The 21,760-nt window shown below is 48.8% G+C and overlaps 1 protein-coding gene and 1 long non-coding RNA gene across 3 annotated transcripts in view; one reads left to right on the top strand and one right to left on the bottom strand.

Annotated features, from left to right (window-relative positions):
- The window catches only part of MYBL2 (MYB proto-oncogene like 2), a 75,671-nt gene extending 67,302 nt beyond the window's left edge, over positions 1 to 8,369 (bottom strand). For both annotated transcript variants that reach the window (XM_073555329.1, XM_073555330.1), the window contains exons 1-2: positions 8,207 to 8,369; positions 2,782 to 2,875 (exon numbers count right to left, since the gene is read on the bottom strand). In XM_073555329.1, coding sequence (XP_073411430.1) covers positions 2,782 to 2,875; positions 8,207 to 8,226 — 114 coding nt within the window. In that variant the 5' untranslated portion in view covers positions 8,227 to 8,369. The remainder of the gene's footprint in view (positions 1 to 2,781; positions 2,876 to 8,206) is intronic.
- A 65-nt stretch (positions 8,370 to 8,434) lies between these two features.
- LOC141059090 (uncharacterized) lies at positions 8,435 to 12,501 on the top strand. The gene is made up of 4 exons (XR_012222382.1): positions 8,435 to 9,930; positions 11,534 to 11,605; positions 12,200 to 12,271; positions 12,387 to 12,501. It is a non-coding gene; the product is annotated as an uncharacterized lncRNA (long non-coding RNA).
- Positions 12,502 to 21,760: the final 9,259 nt, after the last annotated feature.

Raw genomic sequence — 21,760 nt, 5'->3', positions numbered from 1 at the left:
AGGTAACACAACATGAAGGTCAATGGACACAGGTGGCTGAATTGAAGGAATTGCTTCATCACCTAATTACAGTGACTAAAAAGTTACAAGCTGAGGATTTAATTCCTGGCATTTTTATAAAGGAGTGGAAGAACTCTTTGTTTTGCCTGTCCCAAAGAGGAGGATTAATCGCAGATGGAATTGCTGCTTCATTGAAACAGAGAGACACTGCTATTAGAAAATAAAATTCTTCTGGCACCTGTTTATGTGGACCCGAGTCATCGTAGATTGCTGGATGATCCACAGCTTACTAAAGGAAAAGAAGCTCTGATTGAGGTAGCAGTTAGGATGAGTGGGCTACAGGACGGCCAAGAGCAAGGGGACTCGGGTCCTGCCAGTGCTGCTGCTGCTGTTTCTTCATCCTCATCAGATGAGGAGTTTGATTTCGAAAAGTATTTGGACAACATGGAGCAGGCAAAGCGTTTCCACAGGGAAAAAGATTCCACTCCCATAGAAAACAGATTGACCATATTTCAGCAAAATTTTTCACTTGCTCTCAAAGAAGTAGAGGAGTTCAATCATTCATCAAAACTGACAGTGCATGAGGCAATTCCTTTACACCCTGAAATTGTTAGAGATGTTGCCCATGTGGTTACTGCTTTGCCACCAACCCAAGTTAGTGTAGAGAGGTTGCTCTCTAACCTTAAAATAATTAGGTCAGATTTGAGGTCATCTATGAAGGAGGATCTGATGGAGGCAATTCTATGTCTCAGAACAAAATCCATAGACTGTACAAATGTTATTCAGTACGTTTTTGTTAAAAACTGTTTCTTCCCCCACTTACTGCATAGTGTATAATAAATTGTAAATATGCAAGTTTTGTTTTAAAGTTGTATGCCAATGAATATATTTTATGTTCTATCTAAATGGCTTGATTATTGTATCAATGATTAAAAGCCTTATTTCTCCATTTTACTACAGTAAATTTATCACTTAAACTTAAAAGATGAACCATGTTTGAGGGAGTTAGTGTCATGGAAATTGAGGAGTCTGAGGTTTTGCTTACCGACTCTACAGCCCTGAAAAATAGTCACTGTGCTGTTCAGTATCATGGTGTGTACCAAACTGAACATGGACCAAAGAAAGCCAAAGAAAGAATTCTCTCAGGAGATTATAAAGTAAATTATAGACAGACATGTTTATAACACCATCTCCAAACAGCTTGATGTTCTGGTTTCTATAGTTGAACAAATTATTCAGAAGTTTAGGGTCTATGGGACTGTAGCCAACATCCCTGGACGTGGCCCACAAGAGAATTGTTGACAAATAGAAGATATGGGTAATAGGAACGGCAATCAAAAGGTACCCCAACTTCCAGAGATTAGAGACGAAATGCAAATTCAAGATGCTCTATTGTCAGACTGAACTATCCATCGCTATCTTGGTCAAAGTTGATTTCATGGGGATGATCGAGAAGGAAACTGTTGAAAGGAAATTATAAAAAAGAGAAACTGGAATATGCCCTCAAATCTTTGTAGCTAGTCTAAATGCATTTTGGCAGTGTCCTTTGAACAGATGAGACAAAATTGGAGCTTTTAGGCAAGTCACATCAGAAGCAAAAATGAAGCATAAAAAAAAAAAAAAAAAGAAAGAAGAACATTGTACCTACTGTGAGACATGGAAGAGGCTCTGTTAGGTTCTGGGGTTACTTTGCTGCATCTGTCACAGGGCATCTTGAACCTGTGCAGGGTGCAATGAAACCTCAAGACTATCAAGGTATTCTGGACCAAAGTGTGCTGACCAGTGTCAGAAAGCTTGGTCTGAGTCACAGGCCATAGGTCTTCCAACAGGATAATGAACCAAGACATCCAAAAATAGCTAAGAAGAAAGCATTGGACTATTCTGAAGTGGCTTAATTATGCCCCAATATAAACCCCAATGAACATCCGCGGAAGGAAAGAATCAAAACATGAAGTCTGGAAAAGACCCCCTTCATACCTAAGACAGCTGGAGCAGTTTGCTCAAGTGGAGCAGGCCAAGATACCTATGGAAAGGTAATAGGTCTCATTGAGAGTTACAGAAATTGTTGTCTGCAGTGACTGCAACAAAAATATTAAGTTAAGGGTATCATTATCTTTGTCCAGGCCATTTTTATCAGTTTGGAGGGTTTTTTCCTACATTTTTCTGTGGACCAATCCAAAAGCAATGTCTGAATCTCATTATTTGATATTCTGTAAACCTTAACTGAAAATGTGTTTTTTTTCTTACTTTAACAGAAGGATACCAACAAATGTGTCCATGTGTGTATACAGCAGGGCTTGAAAATTAAAGTTAGCCTTGCTCCCAGGTTTCATTCACTTCAACCCATTCACACCAAGCGCCATGCTCTTATGGTACAGACGTGAGCCACAGCTAAGATTTGGCCAGGTCTAACTTAAAGGGAATCTGCCACCCCTTTTTTGAGATATCATATAATGATATCATTCAATTGTGTGTCACATAAGGATTCTCTTAGTACTTTTGCTTCCCCCTGACCCCGCACCTTTCATGCATAAATACCTTTTTTATATCGGCTTAGATGCATGTAAACTGCAGCAGTCCGGTCCGCTGGGCGGGTCTTATTCACCTGCTTCCCCCCCCCTCCCTGTCTTGCTCTACGCATTTCTTCTTGTGTAAAAAAAAAAAAAAAAAAAAAACACATTTTAAGAGAATCCTTATGTGACACACAATTGAATGATATCATTATGTTATCTCAAAAAAAGGGTGACAGATTCCCTTTAAATAAAGATGCTCAAAACTCACCTCTTCATAAGTCCATTTCACCTTGACTCTATTCTCCCTGTGCTCTGGAACATCCGAATCTGTGCCTTGATAATGCAAGTCCTCCAATTCATCACTGCAGAAAGGGAATTGTATGTTTATAATACAGAGATGGCAGCCATAACTAACAGCATGACTATTACAGTCTATGTGAGGTACAGAAAAAACTGATCACTATGTGCATGTATGAATGGGCATAAGAAACAGTGCATTGAAAAGGGTTGATGAGAAACGTTTGTTTTCCGCCACATAGCATTTTGAATTTATCCCCAAAAGTTCTAGTTTGGTCTCATCTGATCAAAGCACCTTCTTCCACATGTAGCTGTTCTCCCCTACATGGATTTTTGCAAACTGCAAGAGGAACTTCTCCCTTTCTTTCAAAAATGGCTCTCTTTTTGTCATTCTTCCATAGGAGGCAGATGTGTGGAATGTATGACAAATAGTTGTCCTGTGGGCCTTTTGGGCTGCTTCTCCAATTAGTGCTCTCCTACTTCAGACCTTCTCTTACTTTGGCGTAAAATACCTTACCTTATCCTGGATCTCCTCATACCTTACCAGCCGCACATTCAGCGTCTCCTACTCCCACACTACCTCCTCATCCCTCCTTCTCTGTGTTGGAATCCCTCAAGGCTCTGTACTAGGACCCCTAATCTTCTTGATCTATAACCTTGGCCTGGAACAACTCAAAGTCTTATGGCTTCCATTACCATCTGTATGCTGATGACACTCAGATCTACCTCTCTGACCCAGATGTCACCTCTCTCTTTGTCCAGAATACCAGAGTGTATCAACCATATCCTCCTCTCCCTTACTCAAGCTCAATGTGAACTCTATCTTTCCTCAAACTTGCATATCTTCCCTACCTGATCCATCCATGACAATGACGTCACTTTCCCATGCCAGAAATCCGTTGCCTCGGAGTAACCCTTGACCCTGCACTGTAAGTCACGCAGCACATTCAAGCTCACACCGCCTCCAGCTCAAAAATAATTCCAGAATCCGTCCTTTCCTCAACCCCCAATCTACTAAAATGCTTGTGCATGCCCTCATCTCCCACCTCAACTACTGCAACATCCTCCTCTGTGGCCTACCTTCTAACACATTTGCACTAGAGATGAGCGACTTTGCCTTTTTTAGGGTCGAGTCGGGTTTCATGAAACCCGACTTTGTCAAAAGTCGAGTCGAACGAAATCCGCCGACTATCGAGAAAAGTCGAAGGTCCGACTGAAACACGAAACCCAATGCAAGTCAATGGGGAAGCAAACTCGGCAGGAAGTGGAGGACAATAAACACACCTACATGCCGGACCACTTTTTTTTTAAAGTGCGCAAAATCTCTCTCTGGACACTGCACGTCATCTCATTGCCCACATTGCTCAGTGGCTGAAAAAAGTCACGTGCAAGCATTCTGGGAAATCCATCTTTGGCGCTCGTTTTGCCAACCGCATGGCCGACTTCACACTGTGGTCGGCGAAACCCGACTTTGCCATAAGTCGGCGACTTATGAATCTGGCCGACCTGTTTCGCTCAACTCTAGTTTGCACCTCTCCAGTCCGTCCTTAACTCTGCTGACCGACTAATTCATCTCTCTCCTCGCTACTCCCCAGTTTGCAAATCCCTTCATCGAGATTAAAATTAAAACGATACCATCCACACCGATCCCCATCAATTGCGCAAGTGCCTGCTTGATAAATTGAATTGTTAGTCACGCTTGGAAATTGCAATAAAAAAAAAAAAAAAAAATACAAGGATATATTCAAAACAAGCACATATAGTTAAACATCATACACCACACAATGAAAATTTGTTATCCAATAGCCGTAGTTGATAAAGTGAATACCATGGCTGGCAGGCAGTTTGTTATTTACAAAGACCAATGGTTAATGGAGTTGTCCATATAATAATTTTTATTGACTTTAGTTAAACCCTTTTATAAGGACAATTCTTTAATAGTTAAGAGACACAGCTGGCAGACAGATCAAAAGTCATCCTCAGTCTCCGTGTTGCCTTAGCCGCAGTACAACAAAATAAAGTAATATTTAATTGTGCCAGTTCTATGCAGCACAGACTATAAAAGTCATGTGTCCGTGACTTCACATTGATGCTTGCAATAATGAAGCACAGTGTTAAACTTGTAACACAAATAGGGATCCTTGTGGTAAATACCTTACAAATGATGGGGATTAGTGTGGATAGTATCTTATAGGACTAACTACCGCACATGTTCACACTATAACCATGGGGCAGCACAGTGGCTCAGTAGCCTTGCAGCGCTGGATTCCTGTGTTCAAATCCCACCAAGGAAACATCTGCAAGGAGTCTGTATGTTCTCCCCGTGATTGCGTGGGTTTCCTCCAAGTGGTATCCTCCCATACATTAAAGACATACTGATAGGGAAACTAGATTGTGAGCCTCAATGGAGAAAGCAATGATGTCTGTAAAGTGCTGAGGAATATCTTTCTTCATTTTAATTTCAATAGTAATATACCACCAGGGGTGTTTTTTGTCTTGTACGCATTATATATATATATTTTCCATCTTTGCAAATGTATCCCTTTGCCTAGATGTCCTATAGGTGTGAATAGTGCGGGTAACATCTAAATTCTAAATCCCTTCACTGGCTCCCAATTTCCCAGCGTACCCAGTTTAAACTACTAACACTGACCTACAAAGCCATCCATAACTCTTCTCCATTATTTCTCAACTAATCTCTCAAAATCTTCCCTCACATAATCTCCTGACCTCCCAAGACCTCCTTCTCTCCTCCACACTTATTCGCTCCTCACCCCATCGCCTCCAAACCTTGTCCCAAATATCCCCCATCCTCTAGAATTCTGTACCCCAACACGTCCGGTTATCCACCACATTTGGATCCTTCAGATGGAACCTGAAAACCCATCTGTTCAGGAAAGCTTACAACCTGTAATGACCACGCGGCCACCTCAACACCATCGGAGCTACTGCAATCCCCGACGTACTGTCTCCTTCCCCATAATCCTGTAGAATGTAAGCCCGCAAGGGCAGGGACCTCTGTACCGGTCTGTTATTGTTAGTTTATTTACCGTAAGTGATTTGTATTCTGATTTAACCCCATCTCATGTACAGCATCATTGGTGCTATATAAATAAATAACACATGTGACTGCATACAGGAAGCAAAGCACTTAGTTACACATTTGTCCCTACTAGGGATGAGCGGACTCTACCTTCATACCTAAACCAACAGCAGGAGCTGTGAGCACAGGCTGGGCCCGCCGCGCAGGCCCCGGCGCTCCGCCCAGACCCCAGGGCGGCCCGGGCCCGCCGCGCAGGCCCCGGCGCTCCGCCCAGACCCCAGGGCGGCCCGGGCCCGCCGCGCAGGCCCCGGCGCTCCGCCCAGACCCCAGGGCGGCCCGGGCCCGCAACGCAGGCCCCGGCGCTCCGCCCAGACCCCAGGGCGGCCCGGGCCCGCAGCGCAGGCCCCGGCGCTCCGCACAGACCCCAGGCCCGCAGCCCAGGCCCCGTCACTCCGCACAGACCCCAGGTCGGCCCAGGCCCTGGCACAGACCCCCGGGGCGGCCCAGGTCAGCAGCGCAGGCCCCGGCACCCCGCACAGACCCCCGGGGAGGCCCAGGTCAGCAGCGCAGGCCCCGGCACCCCGCACAGACCCCCGGGGCGGCCCAGGTCAGCAGCGCAGGCCCCGGCACCCCGCACAGACCCCCGGGGCGGCCCAGGTCAGCAGCGCAGGCCCCGGCACTCCGCACAGACCCCCGGGGCGGCCCAGGTCAGCAGCGCAGGCCCCGGCACTCCGCACAGACCCCCGGGGCGGCCCAGGTCAGCAGCGCAGGCCCCGGCACTCCGCACAGACCCCCGGGGCGGCCCAGGTCAGCAGCGCAGGCCCCGGCACTCCGCACAGACCCCCGGGGCGGCCCAGGTCAGCAGCGCAGGCCCCGGCACTCCGCACAGACCCCCGGGGCGGCCCAGGTCAGCAGCGCAGGCCCCGGCACTCCGCACAGACCCCCGGGGCGGCCCAGGTCAGCAGCGCAGGCCCCGGCACTCCGCACAGACCCCCGGGGCGGCCCAGGTCAGCAGCGCAGGCCCCGGCACTCCGCACAGACCCCCGGGGCGGCCCAGGTCAGCAGCGCAGGCCCCGGCACTCCGCACAGACCCCCGGGGCGGCCCAGGTCAGCAGCGCAGGCCCCGGCACTCCGCACAGACCCCCGGGGCGGCCCAGGTCAGCAGCGCAGGCCCCGGCACTCCGCACAGACCCCCGGGGCGGCCCAGGTCAGCAGCGCAGGCCCCGGCACTCCGCACAGACCCCCGGGGCGGCCCAGGTCAGCAGCGCAGGCCCCGGCACTCCGCACAGACCCCCGGGGCGGCCCAGGTCAGCAGCGCAGGCCCCGGCACTCCGCACAGACCCCCGGGGCGGCCCAGGTCAGCAGCGCAGGCCCCGGCACTCCGCACAGACCCCCGGGGCGGCCCAGGTCAGCAGCGCAGGCCCCGGCACTCCGCACAGACCCCCGGGGCGGCCCAGGTCAGCAGCGCAGGCCCCGGCACTCCGCACAGACCCCCGGGGCGGCCCAGGTCAGCAGCGCAGGCCCCGGCACTCCGCACAGACCCCCGGGGCGGCCCAGGTCAGCAGCGCAGGCCCCGGCACTCCGCACAGACCCCCGGGGCGGCCCAGGTCAGCAGCGCAGGCCCCGGCACTCCGCACAGACCCCCGGGGCGGCCCAGGTCAGCAGCGCAGGCCCCGGCACTCCGCACAGACCCCCGGGGCGGCCCAGGTCAGCAGCGCAGGCCCCGGCACTCCGCACAGACCCCCGGGGCGGCCCAGGTCAGCAGCGCAGGCCCCGGCACTCCGCACAGACCCCCGGGGCGGCCCAGGTCAGCAGCGCAGGCCCCGGCACTCCGCACAGACCCCCGGGGCGGCCCAGGTCAGCAGCGCAGGCCCCGGCACTCCGCACAGACCCCCGGGGCGGCCCAGGTCAGCAGCGCAGGCCCCGGCACTCCGCACAGACCCCCGGGGCGGCCCAGGTCAGCAGCGCAGGCCCCGGCACTCCGCACAGACCCCCGGGGCGGCCCAGGTCAGCAGCGCAGGCCCCGGCACTCCGCACAGACCCCCGGGGCGGCCCAGGTCAGCAGCGCAGGCCCCGGCACTCCGCACAGACCCCCGGGGCGGCCCAGGCCAGGCCCTAGAGATGGAGGTTACAGAAGTGATAGGGAGGACAACATAGCAGTGTACAAACACACAAAGCGCCCAGATATTAATGAGTGGGGGGGGTCACCCGGACTGAAGGGCGCAGAGGACACCGATCGGGTGACACAAAGCCTTCTGTAACCTGATGGGACAGTTACAGGAGAACTCCCTGCTACAGAAGTTACCAACACTGTAAATCGCCTTCCGCCACTCTCCGGAGCTCGCACTCTCACCTGTGTCCCATCCGGGCCATGACGATCTCCTGAGTCCTGACCACCGGATTCGGGCGTTATTGTTTTTCCTATCTCCCGCCCGCTGCGCGCGCAGCTCCGGTCCTCCCTTTCCGGGGTCGGAGGACAAGCAATGACGTCATGGATGTGCTCCGTCTGGAGAGCTGCCGTGAAGGGGGCGGAGTCACACGGAGCAACGCTGCAACCAGAGCGCAGAGCGGGGAGGGGCAGAAAAAAGGCGCCCAATCTGAAATGTTTACTCCAGTGCAAAGCGTGTGGCTGTGAGCGCTCGCGGGCGGCAGGGGGCGCCAGAGGCAGCGGCGCGATCTTCCTTTCCTGGGATTTCATTGGTTTGATGGGCTCAGTGACAGGAGCCTAGAACTCGGAGGAGCGCAGTGCAAGAAATAGCGGGATTACACTCGGAGCACCTGTACTGAGCATGAGAAGAATATTGCCGAATGCTGTGATTTCACGCGGAAGTCAGTGCTGGCATATGCTTGTTTTACATGGTAGACTTGTATGGTGCACGCGGTGTAATAGCACTGCCCCATAACACCGGAGCGAGGGCTGTCCTATGAAGCGTCACGTAGCCCCGTCCGATTATACACTGGTGTGAACCAGCTCTAATTGCGGGTTTATCACTTTAGATTCCGCAGATAAATTCCTCAGAAATCAAGAAGAAAACACTAAGCCACATGAGCCTGTCTGTACAAGGGTTGGGTTTAAATGACTTTTGGGGGCTACAATGGTTGCAGCTGCTCCTGTACCGGTATGTGGCACCTTATAAGGGCTCGCTTACACTAGCGTGGTAGCTGATGTTTTATCGGATCACACTCCGCCCAGTGTTATGGTGCAGATCAGGGAGTATTCTCTCTTGTCACTTTGGCAGCGAGACTCGGCTCACCCGTGCCCATACAAGTCTATGGGTGCAAGTGAAACATCGCACTGCACTCTGATGTCATGCCAGCACCGTCCGACATGCGCCGAGACAGGTAATGGAGGAGATGGAGACATTTCTTTCTCCGTCTCCTCCGCACCTGTGCTGCGATTTTCTCATGCAAGGATTGGAGCACTGACACGTGTCTCACCCTCACAGCAGAGCTGGAGCTGAGGGTCATTAGAATATGGCATCCGATGCACTATGCTCATGTGCCATAAATGTGAGTACCACCCAGTGGGACCCTCTTCGAAGTGAGAAGAGCGCTCCCCGACAAGACTCTTCTCAAACCTAGGATTCATAAAATCCGCTTCCTTTATTTACACACTTTCCAATATGGAGGTGCATTGTCTAAGGCCTGTTTCACACTTCAGTTTTTTGCAATCAGTCAAAATCCGCCAAAATTTGAAAATGGCGGATCCGCTTTTCTTGTGGCGGATCCGCCATTTTTTCCCATAGCGATACATTAGTGGCAGATGGTCGTCCGCCGTCGTCCGCCATGCGGTAGAATGGGCACCTATGGGCGGCGGATCACGCCGGCGAAATCCCCTGAAACGCACTGAGCATGCTCAGAAAAAAAGATACTTTTCCAGACAGTCCCAAAACTATATAAGGTGGGCTAATTAATCATTGGGCCCAGACATCCGGCACCAGCCACACTGAGAAGAGCCAGACAGCACCTGCCCAGCAGCAAGACCCCTGGAGTAAGAGGCCTGCCAGCACCTGCCCAGCTGAACAGCACCAAGCCAGGACGGAGATACCTGCAACCAACACCAAATTCTGCAATTGTGTGAGTATTAAAACTATTTGTGTGTGGACTGTCTGTGCGTGTGTGTGTGTGGTCTGCCTTACTGCATGTATGTTCGTGGCCTCCAAGTGTTGTATGTCTGTGTGTATTCTTAGTATGTTTTTCTTTTTCATACTTTGTTTTTCTGTTCCATGTGTACTGAATTTTATTTTCATAGTACTGTTTCTATTTCCATATTTGCAATTGTGCTATTTGTGTGGGGCTTGTCTGTGTGTGTTTGTGGCTTGTCTGCCTGTCTGTGTGTGTGTGTGTGGTCTGCCTTCCTGCATGTATGTTCGTGGCCTCCAAGTGTTGTATGTCTGTGTGTATTCTTAGTATGTTTTTCTTTTTCATACTTTGTTTTTCTGTTCCATGTGTACTGAATTTTATTTTCATAGTACTGTTTCTATTTCCATATTTGCAATTGTGCTATTTGTGTGGGGCTTGTCTGTGTGTGTTTGTGGCTTGTCTGCCTGTCTGTCTGTGTGTGTGTGTGTGTGTGTGTGTGGTCTGCCTTCCTGCATGTATGTTCGTGGCCTCCAAGTGTTGTATGTCTGTGTGTATTCTTAGTATGTTTTTCTTTTTCATACTTTGTTTTTCTGTTCCATGTGTACTGAATTTTATTTTCATAGTACTGTTTCTATTTCCATATTTGCAATTGTGCTATTTGTGTGGGGCTTGTCTGTGTGTGTTTGTGGCTTGTCTGCCTGTCTGTGTGTGTGTGTGTGTGTGTGTGTGGTCTGCCTTCCTGCATGTATGTTCGTGGCCTCCAAGTGTTGTATGTCTGTGTGTATTCTTAGTATGTTTTTCTTTTTCATACTTTGTTTTTCTGTTCCATGTGTACTGAATTTTATTTTCATAGTACTGTTTCTATTTCCATATTTGCAATTGTGCTATTTGTGTGGGGCTTGTCTTCGTGTGTTTGTGGCTTGTCTGCCTGTCTGTGTGTGTGGTCTGCCTTCCTGCATGTATGTTCGTGGCCTCCTAGTGTTGCATGTGTGTGTGTATTTTTAGTAGTTTTTTTTTCATATTTTAATTGTTTTTTTTGTTTTGTTTTTTTTAGTAGCATGTGTACTGAATTTTATTTTCATTGCAACTGTGGTGTGATTGTGTTGTATGTGGTGTTCCTCTTGTATATCACTGTTTTTTTATTTTTCATTGTGGTATTTAAAAAAAAAAAGCATAGTAGCTCCTACTTGTGTTAAAAAAAAAAAAAATTAACTAAAAAATAAAAACTGTTTTTAAAAACTGTCTGTAGTATTATTTAAAAAACAGGTAAAATTAATATGTAAAAAAAAAAAGTACACTAACTTTGGGTTTATTGGTATACAAGTGTGGTTATACTCTCAAGTGAGAGAGTGTGTAAATTCCAATCACTTGGGTAATCTCTCGGTGAGAGATTTTCATGGAATTCACACATGCAAACACTAAAAGTGTGGGTATACACAGGAATTACACACCTGCAATCAGTGTGGTGACAGTTTTCAGGGAATTTAAACACCTGCAAACACTTTGGTATACTCAGTTTCAGGGAATTACACACATTAATACCAATGAAGGGTTTTTTGTTTTTTTTTTGTAATAATAAAATTCTCTTTACTTGCAGATCCATAGCCGTAGCACATCCAGCCAGGAAGGCCGCAGGCCACTCGCCGAGGAAAACGCTTCAGTTTTCCCAGTAAGTATAAGGCTAAGTGCACACGTTGCAGAAATTTTCTGCTCAAAAACCTGAATCCCTTCCCAGAAACCGCACCTATTTTTCCGCTTGCGTTTTTTGATGCGTTTTTTTTCCGCAGCGGTTTAAAACCGCATGGAAGAGGCCTAAAACGGGGAAAATCTGCAAAATTAATGAGCATGCTGCGTTTTTTACCGCGATGCGGTTTTTTTTTGCGGTAAAAAACGCATCAATGTGCACAAAAAGTGCAAAATGCATAGAAATGACTGTGCAGCTTATTTTTAGCGGTTTTATAGCGAAAACCGCGGTAAAAACCGCTAAAAAAACGCTGTGTGTGAACACAGCCTAAAGGTCTGAAAGCTTATTTTATCCTTTGTATAGTAGATTAACAAGTGTCTTTATACTTGCAGATCCAGCCAGGAAGGCTGCAGCAGTTTTAATATGTCTTCTTCTGGGAGCTCCCCCTCACAGCATCAGGCAACTGAGGGGTTTTTTTTTTTGTTTTTTTTTTTAAATCTTGATTTTCGTTTACGCGTATTTTGAATAATTCTTTTTTTTTTTTTTTTTACCCTATATGCATGGATTATGTTTTCACAGGAAGCTGAAGCAGAGGAGCTTCCAGGAGGAGACATGTAGGGTGGAGAGACGCAAGGAGGGGGCGCGCAGAGTGTAAGTTTAGCACATACATACATACTGCTACACCCAACTCAAACATTCATCACAGCGCACACACAATAACTACGCATCCATCCAAACCTATTTTTTTTTTTTCTTTTATTTACAGTCTTCACAATCTGGTGCCCCCACAAGAGCGACTCCCAGGACATCCCAGCGTCGTCGAGGTGATGCCTCTGGTGGTCGGCAAACAATAAGTAACCCTATTTGGTTAATTGAGTAATGAACCTCATGTGTTTTGAATTGAATGTAAATTTTTTTTTTTTTTTTTTTTTTTTTTTCTTCTCACAGCGTGCTCCCAGGAGACCAATTGAGGAAAGTCTGTTAAACACTGATGACCTCATCCATGAAGTAGAAATGTGGCACCCTTGAGGCTTCAGTCGCCACAGAGGTACTGCACCTTCTCCTAAGGTGTAGTGCCACACCATCCAGGTAGGCTGGGAACTCCTTTCTGCAGTCCAACACCTGCACCCCACACACAGGATAGTTCAGCAGGGACCCATCCATTCTTTATGCTGGCAAGGTCATAGGGTGCCTTTTGTGGTCCCTGGCTTCGTAACACGAGAGGTGCTGGGGAGGCAGGTGGAGTTAGATATAAAAGAGAGGGAAGGTGTAGGATTTCAGGTCAGTCTGGGGTGAGTCCCAGAGAGAGAGAGCAGGTTGAAGCAGGTCAGCCTGAGAGGAGCTCAAGGCAGTCAGTCAGGAGAGGCTGAGGACTGGTCTTAGTGGAACGAGCTCCCTAGGGAAGGAAGAGAAGGAGAAAGAGACGTAGACTGGAGACTACAGATTCCATAAGAGAGAGAACAGAACGGAACGAAGGAGAATAGAAGGACGGTGGGAAGCTGGTTGAAGAAAGATAGAGAACCCTTCCAGTCCAGAGAGCGCAAAGGCCGGGGCCTTGGTCCCCGGACGTTGATTGGATCTTTGTCCGGCAACAGACACCGGAGGAGTAGTGAGCTGCTTACTCCTTGCTCCCATCATAGACTTGGGACACAACAGCAACTGAATAGAGATCCAGGACGCAGTGAGGAGTCCCTGAGAAGGCTATAGCTGTCTGTCATACAAGTAAAGACTAGGAACACCTAGAGAGAGGCATTCCAGGGTAACTAAGTACTGGAGTGCTTCGCACCTAAAGGCGCATTGGAGGAGTTGTTCAGTAAGGTACATGTTGGCGGAGTGTGGAGGGGAGAATCCTATCCTGCCTGGAGGTTGGCTGGAGCCCTGACCTGGAGAACACAGTACGGAGGCAGGCAGTTGAGTGAACTGCAAACAGTGAGTAAAGCTTTGGAACCGCATACTCTTGTGTCCTCCAGTTATTCCCGCACCGCTACACCTGAGTAACAACATCTTTACCATTCTGCGCCTCTCCTCATCCTTTGCACCTACACTGCCCTGGGACTACAGCTCCACCTGTGGGGAGCTATACCATCTCTGCTGCACAACACCATCAGTCCCAGCGGATCTGCATGCAGCGTTGGCTTACTTGCCAAACACCACGGGTGGCGTCACGAACTACCTAATAAACTTTAACACCATTAGCATCACCGCCATTGATATTGGGCGCCCAGGGCCACGGACCGGGTCACCGCTGCTGTGACACATTCCCGCCTTGAGACCAGTCCGGTACCGAGTACCCCTGCTGCCCTGGGTGTGCGAGGGCGACCCAGAAACACGGGAGCTGCTGTGGAACATGGGAAACCGTCTACATACCGACCACCCGAAGGCTCTGGGATGAGGTGTGTTCCGAGGTTGTAGAGAACTGGGAGGAGCTCGATGCGAGGGCCAGGGATTTAGTGCGTAAGTATTACAATTTCAGTAACTTATATTACAGCATGTGAAGTGTTGAATATTAATCATTTTGTTTTTTTTCCTTCACAGGTGACAGAGTTATCACACGGTGGCGGTCGCTCAGGGATTGCTTCAAGAGGGACTTCAACAAGGAGATGCAGGCCCCGAGTGGATCGGGAGGACGCCGGAGCACCCAGTACAAAAATTACAGAGCCCTGGCGTTCCTCCGGTCGACGATGGTAACCAAAAGGTAAATATTCCACACACCATTTCTGTAGTACAAATGTTTACATGTTTAACCAAATTTTTTTTTTTTCAGCAATGTTAAATGAAATATATGACTTTTTTTTTTTTTTTTTTTTTTTTTTTTTTTTTTTTTTTGTACCGTCTGCAGCACTCTGGAGCCTGCTTCTCAGTTGCCTCCCTCTGGAGTGATCCCTTCGGAGACCGCCCCTGGTGACCACATCGAGGTATCGAACCCCTCTCTACCTTCCCTCTTGTCTTGTCCCTCTATCCCCTCCACCAGCACTGGAGCAGCAGGGCAGACTTCATCACATGAAGCTGCTGGTGACGACTTGTACCCTGTTCCCCACCCCTCAGATACTGCCGCAACATCTCGCCCAATTTTTGGTTCTGGCAGGCAGCGTCTGAGGTGTCAGGAAAAGATGACCTTGTCTGACTGAGTCTGAACTCATCTGTCCAGCATGGTTTGCACACTTATGGACAACAGTTATCTTCTGGGTTGGCCATGATCAATCAAAGTATCATGGAACTCAGAAGATACATGGAACAGATGAATTCAGCGTCAAAACCAGATGCCGAGACATATTTTTTCCGTCTCCCATGATGGCACACATGAGGGGATCCGCCCAGCCAGGACAGGAACCCGACTGAAGATAAAAGGGGCGGTACCTCTCCCTCGCTTCAGTTGGGTTTCCTGTCCTGACAGGGACCCGTGTGCTGAAGATGGCGAGTCAAGATGTCTGTACCTGCCCACCCCCGTGCCAGCGTGGAAGATCAGGCAGAGCCTGGGCGTCGGGGGTGGAAGCGCCGTCCGCGGGTCCCCCGGGGGCTCAGCGTCCGAGCGGGCGTCAGCGCAGCACAGTCAGGGGTCCAGGGGCTCTTCCGTGGCTGCCGTGCCGCCCTCCCCCCTCTGCCAATGTCCAGGAGGGGCGGCCATTCCTGGGTCGTGCCCCTCTGACGTCACACGCAAGGCACGCTGGGAATGGGCGTGCCCGTGTGACGTAGGGGGCGGCGCCGGGATCCAAGATGGCGGCGCCCATGGGGAAAACGCTGGCCGGCAAAAGATCATCCCGGTGGCTTGGCAGGAGGGGTGAGGGGCTGTGAATGGGCACCGGAGGAGGCTTGAGAGTGCAGTGGATCCCTCTCGGATAGAGGGATGACCACAGAAGACACACTCATGCTCAGTAAACTTCATAAGGGAAGTGGGACAAAAGCTCTCGCCAGATGCAGTGCCGAGCCGCCATCATACCAGAAGTAGCTGCTCAATTGGTGGGAGCGGCAGTTGTAAACACGACCGGCATGACTGAGATGTCCAGAAAAAACGTCACGAGTGCATCTGAGGAGCCTCCGAGATCGGTACCCTTGACTGACAGCGGTGGTGAGTGATCTACGTGAATGTCACCCTTATGGTAACGGGGTTCCAATTTTTCTGTTTGATCACTAGGGGTTGCTAGCGGCAAAAATAGAGCTTGTACCCTATGCAGACACCCGCTGGCAGGTCAGTGGCAGAAAGATCTCTGAGCTGACTGTATAAACAAAGCCATACGGGATGAAATCCCTGATTTGGTGACTAGCCTTAGGGCTATAATACAAGAGGAGGTGAAAGGCTCTCTAAAGGCAGCCCTTAAAAGGGCGAATAAAAGAAGCCGTACAAGGGACTCAGAGGCCTCGCTAGTGCAAAAAGGCCGTGAAAAATTCCTGTCCCCCACCACCTCCTCTTCCTCTACTCAGTCCTCAGAAGCCTCCTCAGACAGAGATATAGGGGGCCGTCTGTGTTTCCAAAACAGAGGACGTGGAAAAGCTGGTCAAAACTGTCAGGTCTACAATGGGCCTTAAGGAGTAAAAGTCTCCTAAATCATGGGAGGAGGTTATGTTTGGAGGACTAGAGGAAGAAAAAAAAAAAAAAAACACACCTTCCCTGTAAATGATGATAATGGCCTTAATTGACAGGGAATGGGCAAAACCCTGAGAGGTCGGGTGCCTTACCTTCTACATCAAAAAGGTGGTACCCATTTAAAAAGACTCAGAAACCTGGGAAAAAATCCCGAAGATTGATGGTGCCGTAGCTAAATCCTCAAAAGTATTTCTACCAATTAGAGGACTCTGGTGTGCTGAAAGACCCACTTGATAAAAAAAGCAGATGGTTTCCTGAAGCATATCCAGGAAGCATCGGCAGGTGGATAAAAACCAGCAATAGCTGGTACTTGTACCGCTCGTGCCCTCATGGCCTGGCTACAACAAATAGAGGACCAGATCAGGGATAAAGTTCCTAGGGACAAAATACTGTCTAATCTGACACTGGTACACGGAGCAGTGGCTTTCCTAGCAGATACCTCAGTAGATGCTGCGAGGTTAACAGCTAGAGCGGCAAGCTTATCAAATGCAACAAGGCAAACCCTGTGGCTTAAAAGGTGTCCGGGGGATTTGCCATCAAAACATACTGTTCCATTCCATGTGACGGTCAGTTCCTCTTCGGGAAAAAACTAGAGGAAATTTTGGAGCATGTGGCAGGGGTCATCCCACGGGAGATAGGGGAAAAATTAGGACTTTAAAAGAAGGAGAGATCGGGCTATATGTTTAAAGGGCCCTCTACTTCCTCCAAAAAATCTCCCCAATGACATCAGGTCGGAGGTAGGGGGAGAACTTTTTCTCTTCCTTCCCGCCTGGGCAAAATATCTCCCCCAGTACATGGGTCCTGAGCATAATCGAGGACGGTTTAAAAAAAAAAAAAAAAAAAAAAAAAAATTCACCCGTCCGCCCAGGCGAACCTTTATAATGACACCCTAAAGGAAAGCCCAAGAGCAACAACTGATCCTGGAGACGGAAGTCTTGGGACTGGTGCAAGAACGAGTCCTACAGGGGGTCCCAGTTCAAGAAGAAGGAAAGGGGCCTCTACTCCCCCCCCCTTTTTAATGCAAAACCGGACGGCTCTTGGAGGACCATAGTTAATCTGAGGAGGCTCAATTAGTGGGTAGACAATTGCTCCTTCAAAATGGAGTCAATCAATACGGCCATAAAAATCCTGTTCCAGCACTGCCTCATGGCAGTGATAGACTTAAAAGATGCCTACTATCATATCCCAATCCGCCGGGGGTATCAAAAGTACTTGAGAGTAGTGTTCTATGCCCAAGGTCAGGTCAAACACTACCAATACGCAGCTCTTCCGTTCGGCCTGTCTACAGCCCCCAGAGTCTTCACCAAGGTGATGGCTGAGGTAATGTCTTTTCTTCGTTCTCGGGACGACTTTCTTGTCATAGGGAGGTCGGAGACCCATTGCACACACCAAGTGAAGGAAGTGATATTAATGTTACTAAGGCTAGGATGGATGGTAAACATCCCCAAGTCGAGACTAACACCAGTAAAGGTGCAATCCTTCCTAGGGCTAATACTGGACTCCGAGCGACAGCGCTGCCTCCTACCAGGAAACAATGTGACCAGAATAAGGGGCCTAGCTAGCACAGCAATACAAAGGCCAGCTATAGCACTGAGGAACGCAATGTCCCTTTTAGGCTCGTTGACATCACGCATACCTGTGGTAGCGTGGGCACAGTACCACTTAAGACAACTGCAGTGGGAAGTTCTGTCAGCACAGAAACAACTGGAAGGGCGTTTAGAGGACGAACCATGTCCCTCCATGGAGGTAAGAAACTCCCTACTCTGGTTTCTGCCACGGGACACCGGCTGTTAGATGCTCTTCTATAGTCCAATCGAGGACCTCATTACAACCGACGCAAGTGCCACAGGGTGGGGAGCACACCTGAGATCCCACTCTATACAGGGAACCTGGTCCTCTCTAGAAAAGGATCACGGTTCAAATGTAAAAGAACTATGGGCAGTAGAGAGCCGTGAACTTTTTCTCCCCTTGCTTTGGGGCCGCCACACCCGAGTCATGACGGGCAATCGTGCAGTGGTAGCTTACATCAACCACCGGGGGGAGGGGAAAGATCTCGGAGCCTCATGAAAATACCAAATCTACTTTTCCAGTTAGCTGGACAACATCTGTTGTCCATCACGGCACTGCATATAAGGGGTGTTGAAAATACACAAGCAGAATTCCTGATTCGCAGACACCTAAGACAGGGGGAATGGTCCCTAAACCCCCAAGTTTTCCAACAAATAGTTCAGGCTTGGGGCAAACCAGAAATAGACCTGTTCGCCACCTCATGCAACAGTGGGGTCAGGAAGTTCTGCTCACTGAATTCAAAAGAAAATCCCTTCGCAGTAGATGCCCTACAAATACCCTAGAAGTTCCCCCCTGATAACAAAGATCCCCGTAGTAGTCCGGAAAATCGGGGAGGATCGAGCAAGAATAATTCTTATAGCTCCGTTTTGGCCAAGGAGACCTTGGTTCTCCCTTCTGGGAGTCATGTCAGTGACTGATCCATGGATCTTACCAGAGGTTCCAGACCTACTCTCCCAGGGACCGGTGGTCCACTCAGGTGGGGGGCTTCCATCTGGCAGCCTGGATTTTGAGAGGGCGCTACTGAGTCGCCAGGGATTCTCACCAGGGTTAGTCTCCACCCTGTTGAAAAGTAGGAAACCTATAACATCCCAAATCTACGGTAGAACGTGGAAAAAGTTCCTGGGGGAGCCTTTGGGGGATGTAGCTCCAGTGGGACCTATCCTAGAGTTCCTTCAGTTGGGGCTGGAACTCGGATTGGCCACTGGCACCCTCAGGGTCCAGGTCTCAGCTCTGGGGGTCCTGTATGGCTGCAGCCTAGCGGCCAATAGGTGGGTGTCCCGGTTTATAAAGTCCTGTGGCAGATCGAGGCTGGTCATTATCCCAAAGATAACTCCCTGGGACCTGAATCGAGTCTTGGAGGCTTTAACCAAAGATCCCTTTGAACCATTACGTGAACTGTCATCAAAACTAATCCCATTTAAAACTGTATTATTGGTAGTCTTAACATTGGCCCGTAGAGTGAGTGACCTACAAACTCTATATGCCCTCCATATACGCAGATCTTGGATGACAGGCCGGGTCTGGTCTTAGAACCACTCTATCTCCCCAAGGTGGTCCAAAATTTTCATAGGACTCAAGAGATCTTCTTGCCATTTTTCTGTAATAATCCTAAAAACCCTGGGGAGCAAAAGTTCCATACATTGGACGTAAAGAGAGCCATATTATAATGTCAATAACTAGTCAGAGGAAAGATCAGTCCCTGTTTGTAGCTTTTCTGGGTAATAGAAAAGGGTACAGGGTAGCTAAGAGTAACGTTGCAAGATTGATCAGGGAGGCCATTATGTTATCCTACTCTGCAAGTGGCGCTCCGGTTCCAGAAGGCATCAAGGCTCGCTCCACCAGAGGTATAGATTGAGCAGATTTGTAAAGCCGCTACTTGGTCCTCACCTTCGACCTTTTCTTAAGCACTACCGACTTGATACATCTTCCTCTACTGACCCAACCATTAGTAGAAGGGTGCTGCAAGCGGTGGTCCCTCCCTAGGGTGTCTTATTCTACAGAAGTCTCGTGTGCCGTCATGGGAGACGGGAAAACACCAAGGTTACTTACCGGTGGCCAGTTTTTCCGGAGCCCATGACGGCACCTATGTATTTCTCTTCCCCCCCCCCCCCCCCCCCCCCCCCATCACTCCTTTGGTGTGCACTATAGTTTGGGTGTTTTTTTTTTTTTTTTTTTTTTTTTTTTTTTTTTTTTTTGTAAGATATAATGTGGTGGTAGTTTTACCATGTGTACTAGCGCGGGGGGCCTCTCATGCTCTGTAAACCAACTGAAGCGAGGGAGAGGTACCACCCCTTTTATCTTCAGTAGGGGTCCTGTCCTGGCTGGGCGGATCTCCTCTCATGTGTGCCGTCATGGGCTCCGGAAAAACCGGCTACCGGAAAGTAACCTTGGTGTTTTTTCAATCAGTTGTCCGGCAAATGGAAGGTTTAAGTACTCACCAACAGATGCGTGTGATGCAAGCCTGTCACAATACTCTAGTGGAGGTACTCGCTGAAGCATCCCATCCTCCCTCTGTCCATCCTTCCCCCGTCTATCCTTCCACCATCCATCATACAACCATCCCTCCTCCTACCACTCCCTCTCCTTTCTCTAGTTCCCCATTTCATTCTTCCCAGTACCTTCCTTCCCCACTGCATTATACCCCAATGCGATCACCATACCCACCCCCACACATACCTTCAATGTTCACACAAACCTCGTCTGTCCATCCACTCCCGTTTCAACCCTGTTAACCCCTCCGATAGTATCTCCACCCAAAACTACCAGCATTTGTAATGTTTATGTAATTTTGTTATGTATTTACAATTTTTATTTTTTTTTAACCAAAAAATAAAGTTTTCTAAAATTTTGAGAAATAAAAACAATTTTTCTTTTTCAAAAAAACTTTATTGTGTAGTTTCTTTTTTTTTTTTTGGGGGGGGGGGGGGGGGTTTATTTCTCGGTATCAACACTTGGTAACATTTCACAAAGTAAACCGGTGGTGTAAAAAGGTAACAACATTACATTTCACAAAGTAAAGAGGTGGTGTAAAAGGTAAAAAAAAAAAAAAAAAAAAAAGGTAACATTTCAAAAGTACACTGGTGGCTTTAAATTTGAAAATACAACACTTTTATTAAAAACAATTGGTAAAAAATTTATACCATGTTATCTTGCCAGTCAAGTTTGCCCTCTGGTGTGAGAAAATAATCCGCAAATGAGTCCCTCATTCTTGCCACTGCCAAAGTACTCCGGACAGTTGGCTGCTGGTAATCCCACAAGGTGGTTTCAGACAGATTTTCTTCGATGGAAACAGGTTCCTTTGAAAGTACAAAGTTGTGCAGGATGACACACGCCTTCACAACCTCATCCACAGTCTGTTTTCATTTTTATGGCCGTCAAGAGCACTCTCCATTTTGCAGTTAAAATGCCGAAAGCGCACTCCACCACTCTTCGTGCTCTGGTCAATCGATAGTTAAAGATTTTTTTTTGCGGTGTGTCAATCCACGACTACCATATGGCTTGAGGAGGTGTTTGGACAACTGAAATGTGTCGTCACCAACGCACACAAATGGCATTGGTGGGCCTGTTGTTCCAGGGAGTGGTCTTGGAGGTGGAAAATCAAAATTGTCTCCATACAAACGACGGCCCATGGCAGACATCTTGAAGACCTGGGAATCATTTGAATGCCCATATGCACCAATGTCCACGGCAATAAATTTGCAGTTTGCGTCCGCAATGGCCATAGGTACAATTGAAAAGTATTTCTTGTAAAATCCAGATCCAATGGGTTTCACAATCCGAATATGCTTCCCATCCATGGCACCAACGCAATTTGGAAACTGGCAGATTTCTTTAAAGTTGTCGGCAATCTCCAGCCACCTCTCCTGTGTTGGCTGTGGGCTGTATTTCTCATGGAGACAATCCCACAATGCCCGGCAGGTCTGTTGTACAATTCCAGATATAGTTGAAATCCCAAGCCGGAACTGGTAATGGAGGGAGGTGAAGGTTTC

The sequence above is a fragment of the Dendrobates tinctorius genome, unplaced genomic scaffold (genome assembly GCF_039654945.1).
Source record: "Dendrobates tinctorius isolate UK_male_01 unplaced genomic scaffold, ASM3965494v1 ptg000223l, whole genome shotgun sequence".
Taxonomy (NCBI): domain Eukaryota; kingdom Metazoa; phylum Chordata; class Amphibia; order Anura; family Dendrobatidae; genus Dendrobates; species Dendrobates tinctorius.
The sequence above is the reverse complement of the archived record's forward strand: the minus strand, read 5'-3'. Positions and strand labels throughout refer to the sequence as shown.